We start from the raw sequence: 11,441 nt of genomic DNA on the forward strand, positions 1-11,441 counted from the left end.
TAAACCTCCATATCGCTGACCGAAGATTCTTGTCTAAAATTTCCAAGATCTTGGAGCCCCCGCATAGATAGAAGTAAGGTTTGCGCTTCACCATTCCCACGGTACAGCAGTGGCCGCAGCTGCAGCTATTGTCTTCGCCCGGACCAGATCGGTCTTCTGAACAGCTAAGAAGCCGATGGCTCGTATCCTTTGCGAGAAGGTTCTGCTGCAGAAGGTTTGGTCTGTGGCTCGGCTGCTGCCGGTGCGCTTGTTAGGAGCAAAAGCAGGAATTCGAAGAAGTATCCCTTGGATTAATCATAGTGATACCCTCCATCGCCGGGATTGTCCGCATGTTTCACTCTAGTGATTCAAGCATCTGCTCAGTGCGCAGGACAAATCGTTCGCTACTATTTATATATTCAATATCGGTCTCAGGGTGTTATCAGCGCGGGCGGTCCTGGCTAATAGACTGGTGATGTACAGTATATTTAATAGAGATCGACCCGTCCCATGCGACCGAACAATATCTAGACAGGGTATAGTTCTTTCACTAGACATCTTCTGAGTTTGCCGCGCGAAGAATCAAGAAGATAGGCGAAAGTATGCTAGGATCCAAGGGGGATTGCCGGCAAATCGTCAGGATTCTCCCCATGTCTCGGCAGCCGTTCCGTTAAGGTTTCTAAATGACATGGACGACCAAAAGCCTTCAGAATCTTATGGCCGACACAGTATTCTATGCCGACGGAGCATAACTTAATTATTCCACTGAGTCATCCTCGCGTGCTCATGAGTGGCAATTCGTCGGTCAAATCCGACCTGCCACGCCGATCTGGGCCTTCACCAGAATGGCATCATCCCGTGGTCACACACGACTGTGCTGTGCTTTCGTCTAGCCGGAGTACTGATACCAAGCCCTCTAGGCTCTCAACCCCCCTGAACCACCTTCATCGCGTCGCTCGTGGTGGCAAGTACGCTAGGCTCCCCCTGCAGCGACAGTCGTGGCTAGTGTGGCGTGCTAGCGACGCGAAGGAATGTCTTCCCCGAGATCGACGACCAAGGAAGCCGGCCTTGCGCCCAGGGGAGGGGGGGTCACTGTGTAATATTCTTAGAACAGCGAATTTCGACGGAGTAATGTTTCGAAGCACCGGAAACACCTGCAGCTACACATGTAGTACATAGTTAGCAAGTAGCAGCTAGCTAATGGCACGAACCAGATTTTAATCTATTTGATTCACGATAACCTCTTCGCGGCGAACTTCCGTTGTGTGAGGGTTCGCAGGCGGGCGCGCCCGATGGGGGGCTGGCAACTGGTAACTTAGCTGGCGCGCTCGGTCGCACGCGGTGGAGGTGGGCGGCCTAGCCCACCACACAACTGTAACCGTGCTAGCTTAAACCGGATTAACATTGGGAAGGTGGAAAGAAATGCATGAGAAGCGAGTCATGACAGGCCGAGGAAAGCCGGGTGGTGATGTTTCGAATGGGTTAACTTGTCCCAGCACGGCATAGACGTCGCCCCCAAAGGTGGGGACTCGAAGACTCCCAGGCATGTTTATTTTCCATTTTGGTCGATGTTCCCCGGTCCTAAGGGACCCGGGAGTCTGGTTCTCTCTTTCCAGAACCCATGCATGCATGCATGCGACTTAAGGAAATCCACCTCGGAGGTCATTGACACTAACTGTAGACACGAGGCTGGGCATGCTTGGGGAAGGGTTTTGCTGGTACTCGAACTACTAGTACAATGCGGATTGTCATCTCGCTTGGAGAGAAAGAACTTGGCGAACAATGATTATTGAGAAAGAGTTTCCCCTCCGTCCAGAAGTGCCATTGAACTGCCAAATAGGGATTTAGGATTTACCGAACAGTGGTGAAAGTTCTAGACTGGCGGGCAATGATGATGTTCTCTAGGGTTAGGGGGGGGGGGGGGGAAGAGGGTGACATGACTCGTCCTGATTTGTCGCGGATGGGTTCCGTCCGCAGGAAACTGCAAATCAGAGGCGCCACTTCTTTCTCCCTGACAGTGGTTGCGGTGGAGAGCCCAAGTGGATGACTACGACTCTGTTGACGAAAGTCTGCTCGGGTTGACAGCCTAAACTGGCGATCTCTTAGGGTTTTTTTCTCTGGGGAGACAGACTCGTATTCCGACCTTCCGTGGAGATAGAGGGGCGGAGGACAAGCCGACTGTCACAACTCACGAACCCACCCCTCGTCTCGTGGCCCGTCCGATTGCCTCAAAGGGGCAATGATGTGGGCAGTCTAACCTCGCCTTTTGTTAGGGTTGTAGGCCTGCAATCAAAGAGGCTTCCCGCTGCAAGGACCCTTCTGATTGAGTTAATCAACTTATTATATCCTTACTATCACCCCCACCCATGTCCACATTTCCCCTCCCCCCCTCTGCCCACAACCCCCCATATTGACTGGAATTTGAGCTTTGCATCTCCCCAAATGCGTCCTTGACAGCACCACCACAGGGCTGACCTTCGACTCGATTTTGCGACGACTTCAACGTCATGGCCATCTACGCCGATGCGGCCCCGTCGGTGGCCGGCAGTGTCATTATGTTGACGACGCTGGCACTGCTGACTTATGGGGCCCGAGTATACTGCCGGTTGACCCGGAAGTCATGGGGGATGGAAGACTGGATCATGTCCGTCGCCTTGGTAGGTCGCCCTCCCACTGGGACTCGAACCTGAGCTGATCGGTTGGAATTTCAGGTGCCGTTCGCTGTGCTGGTAGCCGGCTGTGTAGGAGGTGCCTTCAACGGGATTGGAATTCATCAATGGCGGTTGGCGGAGCCGGAAAATGTGCAGTATTCAGCGGATGGAAAGAAGGTATGGAGCCTTCACTGGGCCCATAGGGGCACGTCAAGCAGCTGGATGCTAACGAAGTCTCCAGTTCTTCCTCATCTTCGAGGTCGGCTACTGCGCTGCCATTATCCCGATCAAACTGAGTATCAGCTGGATGTTGATTCGAGTCGCGGAGGGGCGCAAGGCTTATCTCTACATTCAGTACGTGGTTATTGCAACTTTCGTGACCATGAACATCATCGCGTTGATCTTCATTCTTATCAACTGCATCCCTGTTGAGTATGTGCCCGCGTCCTCTGACTATTGAATCGAGTGGACAACGAGACTGACTGCGCCCAGTGCTGCCTGGAATGACGAAGCCCTGAAGAACGGAGGTCACTGCCAACCGTCCTACGTCCTCGCCGACGTGTACTACGCCTGCACGGCCGTGAACATCCTGACCGACTGGGTGACGGCTTTACTGCCCGTGCCCCTCCTCTGGAATGTCCAGATCAACCGCAACACCAAGATCTCGATCGTTGGCTTGATGGGTCTGGGGATCTTGTACGTACACCGCCCACTGTCCTTCACCGCACCGCACAAACAACCATCTAACCCCATTTTCCGTACAGTGCCTCGCTATCCGCCTGCGTCCGTCTCAAGTACACCGTCGCGCTCACCTCGCAATCGGACTACCTCTTCGGCGTGGCCAACGTGGTGATCTGGGGGTTCGCGGAGAACGCGCTGGGGATGATCGTCGGCAACGTCGCCACCCTCCGCCCCCTGTTCCGCATTCTGCGCGATCGCAAGACCTCCGACTACAAGAACTACAACCGGTCCCCGGGCTACGGCCACAGCTCGCACCACACGGGCGGCGGCGTGTTCTCGCGCACCTACGAGCTGGCCGAGCACGGCAAGAACCCCAACCACGTCACCACGAGCACGGTCGCCGAGCACGGCCGTCGCAGCTTCAGCGACGGGGACAGCGAGCGACAGATCCTGGAGGGCGGGCAGAGTCCCGGCGAAGCCGACATTGTCGTCAGCCGGCAGGTGATCGTGGCCTACGACTAAGCATTTTGGGTTGGGTTGGAGTTGAGGGTCTGGGAAGGGCGGCATTCTGGTTTACTCGATCGTTATAAATCTAATTCTCTTACGTCTGCATGCTCGCGCGAAGAGGGATGTGGGTGATGTGTAGGCTGTAGTTGCCCTCGTCAAAGGATGCTTATACGAGCAGGAATCATCGAAGCACTAACCAAGATACTGCAGGCCCCATCACCTGCGTCTCATTCGCCAGATTTGACACTTTTTTCGTGCATATTTGCCATGGATGCCATGGAAAACACCCCGGTCATCGCCGCACCAAGCTTTGGTCAAGATGTCTTCTGCTATGGGCCGTCGCTCGGCCCGTGCAGTGAAACATGGCCCGCAACGATCACTAATCGGAATTCCGGCCATGACAATCGCCAGCTGAGTGCTCCAGACAGTAGTCTTCGACTGTCGACGCTCACTCTCCGAGACATGCTTACTGAGTCGAGCATAGTCAACCCTAATCAGGGCTGGCGCTCCCCAGCCGCTCCCCCATTTGAGGAATGGTCACATGACTAGCGTCCGAGGGGTTTGTCAGGCTTCAGCCCTGCTTGCTTGGGTGTTATGAATACGAGTCTCTAGCTCAATAGTCTCAGGATCCCTGGAACTAGCGCAGGGTCTTAAGATATCTAAGTGGGATGTTGCAGACAATGCCTCGAAGACGATTGCTCACTTCAGGTATCGAGAGGCTTCCTGTGCAGCACCCTGGTGTATGGTTGGCGGATATGTCGGTTCATGCAGAGGCCCACAATAGCTTCAAGTCAAATGCAGATGCGGCTAGTCCTAGACCGGGCTGATGTCCGAATGCAACAGTCCGGGATGGGTTGCGATGAGAGTTGTCATCTCTAGGATGATATTCTTCCTACGCTCGAAGATGTAAGCAAAGGGCGCCGATGAGCTATAAATTCAAGCATCATTTCTCTCCGTCGAGCAAGCATCCCGCATGAAGGATGACGGCACCATCGAGCACCATCACGTGCCAGTCTATGACCTGATCATGGAGGGTGCCCACGAAGCTTTCCGTGAATGTCGAGAGCTTTTCTAGCAGGCGCTAGCGATGTACAGTCACAGCGATCCGCGGGATAGTCGGAAGAATATTCTGGACGGGTTGGTGAAGATTGGGGCTGGTTCAGGGGCTGGAGGTTTGCATTGAGGTTTTCTGGGAGACACATCAGGAGCTGCACGGCGAGAGTGCGTTCATCGCTGCATGTTCAGGCTTGTGTTGGTATGTCGTGCAACAGTGATTTTCCTGGTGGCTAAGAAGAGGAAATGCGAGTCTTCCATCTCTACCCTGCAATATTAGCAACGTAGAGGCTGGTTTCAATCATATTACAACCGTCATCCGGTTTGAAAAGGCAGGGACGCACAGCTGCGAAACCGCACTAGAGGGATGAGTAGTTCAAGTTGTAAGTTAATTCTCATCGCATGCCACGCATGATCAGCTCCACAGGCACATTCACGAAGGAATCCCTGGTTATTGTAGCATATGAGATCGAGGCGAGGTTTTAGCACTCTCCTGTGGCCAAATAATGAGCAAGATGCAAAGTACGGGGTAGTGAGAGATAACGCAGGGCTGGAGCATTTCGGGAATGTGGGGGATGCCAGACTGGGTGCTCCAACCCCAGAACAAATCTCGACCGATCTCGCCCGAGGGCATCGGCCACAGTGGGTCACTTCGACCTTCCGGGCTAAGTCTCGGACAGCCCCGAAGTTGGCTCCGTGCGGGGGCTGGGATCCCTGGAGCTGATCGGCGACCCCCGAGAGGAAGATTGCCACTGTCTTGTCCCGTACTTTCCATGGACTGTAAGGTCCGCTCATATGATCATAATCTACTCGTCAGAAAGACATTGTATGACTACTGGTAATCGTCTACAGTCACCACAATATATCAAGTCAGACCTAAGTGTAAAGCATATCTCATTAGAACAGTACAAGACTACCACCATGACCGCACGACTACCAACGACCCGACCTGATTCACTTCTCCTTCTCACTCATTCGTCTTCGCCACTGTTGATTGCATATTAGATTAAGCCCACGAAACCACAATCAAGGGAAGGAAAGGGCAGAACAAACCTTAGGGTTATAGAAGTATACCGGCACGCCAAGCAGCAACACCCCGCCGACGACACCCGCCAGAATCCCCATCGCCGCCGGGTAACTATACTTAGCGACCATGGGATTCAACCCGTAACTGACCCCGAAGCTGATCAGGTTCTTCGTGCCCACGACCGTCACCAGCGCGGGGCCCGGGTTCTTGGGCCACGCCTCCGTGGCGAAGGAGGTCGTGCGGATGAGCACCGAGACAAAGGCGACCTGGTACAGCGTCCAACCCATGAAGGGTCCGCCCCAGGTGGCGTTGCCATCCGCCGTGAAGCCATACAGAATCAGGGAGGCGACAGCGAGCAGGCCCGGAGCGATCAGCAGGAGCAGATGATGCTCGGGCTGATGCACGCCGCCCGCGCGCTTGGCGGCCCAGACGATGAACCGGTCGCCGAAGATGCCCGCGTACAGCATCCCGCCTAATCCGCCGAACACGCCGCCCAGATTGATCAGCCCGATCGCCGATGCGCTCCAGCCGTAGTTGTACTGGAGCACCGTGTTGTACGTCAGCGACACGCCTACCGATGCGCCCAGCACCACCGAGGCCAGCAGCGTCGCGTACAGCACGCCGGGCGAGCTGAAGCTCTCGAGCATCTGCCACCAGGTCTTGAGGACCGTCTGCACGGGATGCGCGGACACCCCCGGCCACGGGCTGAGCATTTGGCGGTAGGATTTCTTGGCCGGGGGATGCTGCGAGGGAGCCCCCGGGAAGGAGGTTTCAGTCTGCGCGGCAAGCCAGGCGCGGGCTTCCTCCTCGCCTAGCACCCGCGTCACGCCATATTCGTCGGTGATGACGGCTTGATTCTGCAGGAAGACCGCTCCGCGCTGATACCGGGTCTCGAAGCAGCCGAAGACCACGAGGACCAGGCCGACGCCGACGGTGAGGACGAAGACCCAGTAGAACCAGCGCCAGCCGAGGGCGGCGACTTCGTAGGAACTTCCCAACGTCAGCAGACTGGTGATGATGTTCTGGGAGGCCCAGTAGATGCCGTAGATGGTGCCACGTTGGTGGACGAAGGTCAGTTCGGCGAGCATCAGGGGGAGAAGCTGGTTGGGTCAGTGAGGTGGTTGCGATCACTCAGAGAAAGGGCGAACGTACAGACTCCGTGGCGCCTGTGGTAAAACCCATCAGGATACGGAAGCCCAGATGCTGGCCCCAGTTCTGCGATAGGGCGCATCCGATGAGCGAGCCGAGCAGGACGATGGTGGTGATGAGCATGATCGGTCGTCGGCCGCATACGAGGGCGAGAGGAAGGATAATGTAGTTTCCTGGTCCAGTCAGCATGCACTTGCGTACAGAATGGCAAGGAAGATGTCACTGGAAGCTTACCCACGCCCACGAACAAGGAAGGGAAGGTCGAGAGCCAGACGACTTGGTTGGTGCTGCGGCCTTCCGCCCCGTACAACTGGAAGAAGACGTCGAGGACCGAACCCAGTCCTCCCACCACCGACAGTGACATGATGGCTGCGTCAATTAGCAAAGGGCACGGCAAGCTCGACACCATCCCAGTGGCACTTACAGAACCAACAGCAACATACGATGATGGCAGTCTTCGCCCAGACAGCAAAGTTTAAGGGGTCGTTGGGGTCATCGCTGGGCACCGGCAGACGCTGAATGCGGCCTGTCTCGTCCACCAGAACCGGGTCTGCGGGCTCTGGTTTCTCGACATTCTCCACGAAATCAACGTGCACCTTCTCGAGGTCTTTGTCGTGTAAGTCGGCCATGATGGGCGTGGGACATGAAAGGAGTAAACATGACTGCAGGGGTGCAATAGTGCCGGGTTTTAACACCTCCCCATGCCGGATGCTCCTCCACTCTGCCGACGCGGTCGAGCTAGCCCTACTCTTTTGGGGGGAGGGGGGGAAAAGAAGCTATATTCATATGGAGACGAAGGAGGATGCGCCAGTCAGGGAGTCATGATGGCGCTCGGGGCGCGCAGAGGGGGCGCCGAGTCGGCAAGCCCCGAGCTGTCTTCGGGGGACTAGTCTATATTCAGCGGAAATGCCATTGCCACCCCCACATTCTGGGGTTAACCGAGTCCACGTGCCATCCCCCCCGAGCTCAACATGCTCCTGTACTGTGGTGGACCAGTCGCTTACATTCAGTTTCCAATCCGTTTAACCTAAAGAGGAATCGCCAGTCCATCGCCCCGAAAATCACTGCCCCCGCTGTATACTCGGTAAGAGGCCTCTCTCTGACAGCGAATGACCTGGCCTCTTCCAAATAGTTCTCGTTTCCATCCCGTGACTTCTTCAACGTGATGGCCCTTTTGTTGCAGCTCGTCAATCACCTTTTGCTCAATGCCGTCCTCCACATAGACCATGCTATGGTGCACACCTCCCTCAGCATCGCCATCCTCCACCGCGATACAGATGCGCGGTGCGTCCAGTGCTTCTTGGGGATTGAGCCCGAACACAAGCATGTTGAGGAGCACCTGCACGTGGCCCTGGGGCTGCATGAAGCCCCCCATGACGCCGAACACAGTGTGGAGGGAGCCATCCGCGGCGTGGGTGGCCATGGCCGGGATGATGGTGTGGTAGGGCCGCTTCAATGGCGCCAGCACATTCGGATGACCGGGGATTAGGGAGAAGTTGGCCCCGCGGCTCTGCAGCGTAAAGCCGCAGCCAGCGGGCACGATTCCGGTGCCAAACCCGTGGTAGTTGCTGTTGATAAACGAGGCCGCGTTGCCCTCCCGATCCGCGACGGCGAAGTATACCGTGTCGCAGGACCGGAAGGCCGGACTGCCCCGGCAGATCACGTCGGACGCTTTGCTGGGGCTGTAAAGCTTGGCTCGCTCGGCGAGATACGCCTTGGAAATGAGATTCGGAACACGCTCCACCTCCGGATCGGCAACCCACCAGGCAGCGTCGGAAAAGGCGATGCGGAGGCACTCGATAAGCGCGTGGAGATATTCCGGGGAATTGTGGGTCAGGCGAGACAGCGGTGGTAGGCGACCTGTACGACTGAGCTCTTCCATGATTCCTAGGGCCATGAGCGCTACCACACCTTGGCCGTTGGGGGGATGTTCCCAGATATCCACTGCTTGCTGTTGCTGGTCGGCCCAAAGCCGAAGGCAGATCGGATCGACCATCTGGCTGCCAGTCTGCGCGTGATATTCCAGATCTTCGTGAGTCAAGAAGCCTCCGAGGTCCTGCACGGCTGTGACGATCGAGTCGGCGACTCTCCCTCGATAAAAGCCGTCTTTTCCCTCGGTCGCAAGGGCCCGGAATGTCGTCGCAAGGGCGTGGTTGGTTATGACTTCGCCTGGCAGTGGTGATCTGCATCCATCGGGGGCGGCTGCATCGGTTTTGAGCAGTTCGTGAAAATGCGGCGATGCTTTGCGAAGAGTCGGTTCATGTCCATGCCACTGGTATGGGGTAATCAGCAAATGCTCTACCTACGATCACGACAAGATACTCACCATGGACGACGAAACCTCCGAGACCGGAAAGCCGCGCTCGCAGATCTCGATCGCAGGCGCAAGGATCTGGTGCAGCCCCAGCTTTCCTGATCCAAACCTCTCAATCGTGTCCACCCACCCTGCCGCGGCGCCTGGAGTGGTGACCGCCAGGATGCTATCTAGAGGGATGGTACCAGACTTTCCCGGCGACAGCTGCAGTCGAGTTCGAACTTGGTCGAGCGTGATTGCTTTGGGGGCACGGCCTGAGCCATTCAACGCACTGATTTTCTTGGTGGGTGCATCGTAGAAGAGACAGAACATGTCGCCTCCGATCCCGGTTGATGCTGGCTCGGTCGCGTTCAGTGCAGCGGCTACATTGACGAAATCAATAAAGGCGATGGACTGTCATAATGGCTGGGAATGTTCTCACCAACGGCTACAGCAGCATCCTCCAATGAGTTAGTGAAGACTTGATGCGTGGTTGGCGAGATACTTTGATGTACATACTGCAGCATTGCCCCCTTGAGTGAGGATTCTATGGCCAGCCATCGCCGCCAGGGGCTGCGAACATGCAACCATGCCATTGAGACCATGTACCACACTCCTGCGGCCGCGAAAAGGGGTAAAGGGTGTTTTGGCCATGGTCTGACGGCATCAGTAGGTGGGAATCAAGGTGGTTGAACTCGGACAAAGAACATGAAGCACTGATATAGAGTAAAAGTCATAGAAGGCAGCCTGGAATAGCCATATCTTCTCCATACTGTAATGTTATCCGTGAGTTACGAAATGCGGGGTGCTGCGGGTGAGCCCGCCGGAGTTGGAGCAAAGCTCCCCGGTGAATGTATGCTATCAACCAACCCAAGTCACCCACACTTGACTCATCGGCTGGTTCACAAGCAAGTGAACCCCAAAGGATGTTCGGTGACAAGATTTCCCAATGGATTTACTTCGCTCATATACATACAGGTATATACACTTGATGCAATCACAAAGTCCATGCCGAGAATCCAATCCAACAGATCTACTGTTGACATTACCCATAAACCTCTAAATTACGCCCCCTGTAATCTCGACCACACTGCCCGACATGTACGACGCCCCCGCACTAAACAAAAAGGCCACAACATCGGCCACCTCACGGGGCTCCCCCAGCCGCCCCAACGGCACCTCCTTGACGATGCGCGCATTCGCATCCCCGCCGGCCACATTCCCCACCATCGTCGGGGTGTCCGTATGCCCCGGCGCGACAGCATTCACCCGAATGCCTCTGGGACCCAGCTCCGCGGCCAGCGCCTTCGTGAGCCCGATGATCCCGAACTTGGTCGCGCAGTAGACCGAGTACCCGGGGTACCCCTTGAGACCGCACACGCTGGAGACGTTCACCATGACGGACCCTTCTTGCATGAGGGGCACGCAGGCGCGACACATGTTGAAGGTGCCGCGCAGGTTGACGTCCACCAGCTTGGTGAAGTAGTCCTCGCTGATTTCGAGGATGGGGATATTCGTGGGGTTGATCCCCGCGCAGTTGAACAGGAAGTCCAGGTGTTCGAAGGAGGACTTCACCGCCTGGGTGAGTCGGGTGCAGTCGGTGCTGAGGGAGACGTCGCAGGGGCGGTAGATGTGGTACGAGGCGCGGGGGCTGCTGGACAGCTCGGATTGGAGCTGCTGCAGGGCATCTTCGTTGATATCAGATAGGATCAATGTGGCGCCCAGACTGTCCAGTTTGTGGGCGGTGGCTTTTCTGGAGGGGTGGGAATAAGGTGAACTGTCACATAGCGGGAGTGAAGGGTGGGGTGGGCTTACCCGATTCCGCTGGCGGCGCCGGTGATCAGGGCGGTTTTGCCCTCAAGGGTACCTGACATTATTCCGTATTTGTTCAGGTTGTGCTGGAGCCTGGGATCAAGAGGGAAGGGTGGCTTGCAAGGTTGAAAAACAATGAAGCGAATGCTGCTGGTTGGGCGGATGCTCTTTCCATCCGAGGGATGATCCTATTACAGCATAGTGACGTCATCGGTTACTTCTAAGTGAGCCAATAATCCATGGATGGAAACCGAACCAGGCAAGCATACAAATCACGTGCAGCCATGCG

General features: G+C 56.0%; 4 protein-coding genes across 4 annotated transcripts; 1 reads left to right on the forward strand and 3 right to left on the reverse strand.

Annotated features, from left to right (window-relative positions):
- Nucleotides 1-2,375: 2,375 nt before the first annotated feature.
- BO72DRAFT_433538 (uncharacterized protein) lies at nucleotides 2,376-3,833 on the forward strand (the record flags this gene model as incomplete). Its single annotated transcript, XM_040943208.1, has 5 exons — nucleotides 2,376-2,636; nucleotides 2,691-2,807; nucleotides 2,872-3,062; nucleotides 3,123-3,326; nucleotides 3,395-3,833. The coding sequence occupies exons 1-5, from the start codon at nucleotides 2,487-2,489 to the stop codon at nucleotides 3,831-3,833; spliced, it is 1,101 nt and encodes a 366-aa protein (XP_040799191.1). The 5' UTR covers nucleotides 2,376-2,486.
- A 1,984-nt stretch (nucleotides 3,834-5,817) lies between these two features.
- On the reverse strand, nucleotides 5,818-7,875 carry BO72DRAFT_181278 (MFS general substrate transporter). The gene is made up of 5 exons (XM_040939469.1): nucleotides 7,472-7,875; nucleotides 7,282-7,416; nucleotides 7,051-7,220; nucleotides 5,925-6,998; nucleotides 5,818-5,858 (listed from the first exon to the last, which is right to left on the reverse strand). Exons 1-5 carry the CDS (start codon nucleotides 7,674-7,676, stop codon nucleotides 5,826-5,828), a joined length of 1,617 nt encoding a protein of 538 aa, XP_040799192.1. The 5' UTR covers nucleotides 7,677-7,875; the 3' UTR covers nucleotides 5,818-5,825.
- Nucleotides 7,876-8,074: 199 nt separating this feature from the next.
- BO72DRAFT_470237 (gamma-glutamyltransferase family protein) lies at nucleotides 8,075-9,994 on the reverse strand (the record flags this gene model as incomplete). Its single annotated transcript, XM_040947014.1, has 4 exons — nucleotides 8,075-9,319; nucleotides 9,374-9,723; nucleotides 9,783-9,801; nucleotides 9,860-9,994. 4 exons carry the CDS (start codon nucleotides 9,992-9,994, stop codon nucleotides 8,075-8,077), a joined length of 1,749 nt encoding a protein of 582 aa, XP_040799193.1.
- A 326-nt stretch (nucleotides 9,995-10,320) lies between these two features.
- On the reverse strand, nucleotides 10,321-11,275 carry BO72DRAFT_433545 (SDR family NAD(P)-dependent oxidoreductase). Its single transcript, XM_040943209.1, has 2 exons — nucleotides 11,156-11,275; nucleotides 10,321-11,093 (listed from the first exon to the last, which is right to left on the reverse strand). Exons 1-2 carry the CDS (start codon nucleotides 11,212-11,214, stop codon nucleotides 10,400-10,402), a joined length of 753 nt encoding a protein of 250 aa, XP_040799194.1. The 5' UTR covers nucleotides 11,215-11,275; the 3' UTR covers nucleotides 10,321-10,399.
- Nucleotides 11,276-11,441: the final 166 nt, after the last annotated feature.

The sequence above is a fragment of the Aspergillus fijiensis genome (genome assembly GCF_003184825.1).
Source record: "Aspergillus fijiensis CBS 313.89 unplaced genomic scaffold BO72scaffold_40, whole genome shotgun sequence".
Taxonomy (NCBI): Eukaryota; Fungi; Ascomycota; class Eurotiomycetes; order Eurotiales; family Aspergillaceae; genus Aspergillus; species Aspergillus fijiensis.

Coding starts and splice junctions, on each gene's coding strand:
- BO72DRAFT_181278 (XM_040939469.1), bottom strand. CDS start 7,676: ATGGCCGACTTACACGACAAAGACCTCGAGAAGGTGCACGTTGATTTC. Junction 7,417..7,471: donor CGTATGTTGCTGTTGGTTCT/GTAAGTGCCACT, acceptor TAATTGACGCAG/CCATCATGTCACTGTCGGTG. Junction 6,999..7,050: donor CCACAGGCGCCACGGAGTCT/GTACGTTCGCCC, acceptor TGACCCAACCAG/CTTCTCCCCCTGATGCTCGC.
- BO72DRAFT_433545 (XM_040943209.1), bottom strand. CDS start 11,214: ATGTCAGGTACCCTTGAGGGCAAAACCGCCCTGATCACCGGCGCCGCC. Junction 11,094..11,155: donor GGCGCCGCCAGCGGAATCGG/GTAAGCCCACCC, acceptor CCACCCCTCCAG/AAAAGCCACCGCCCACAAAC.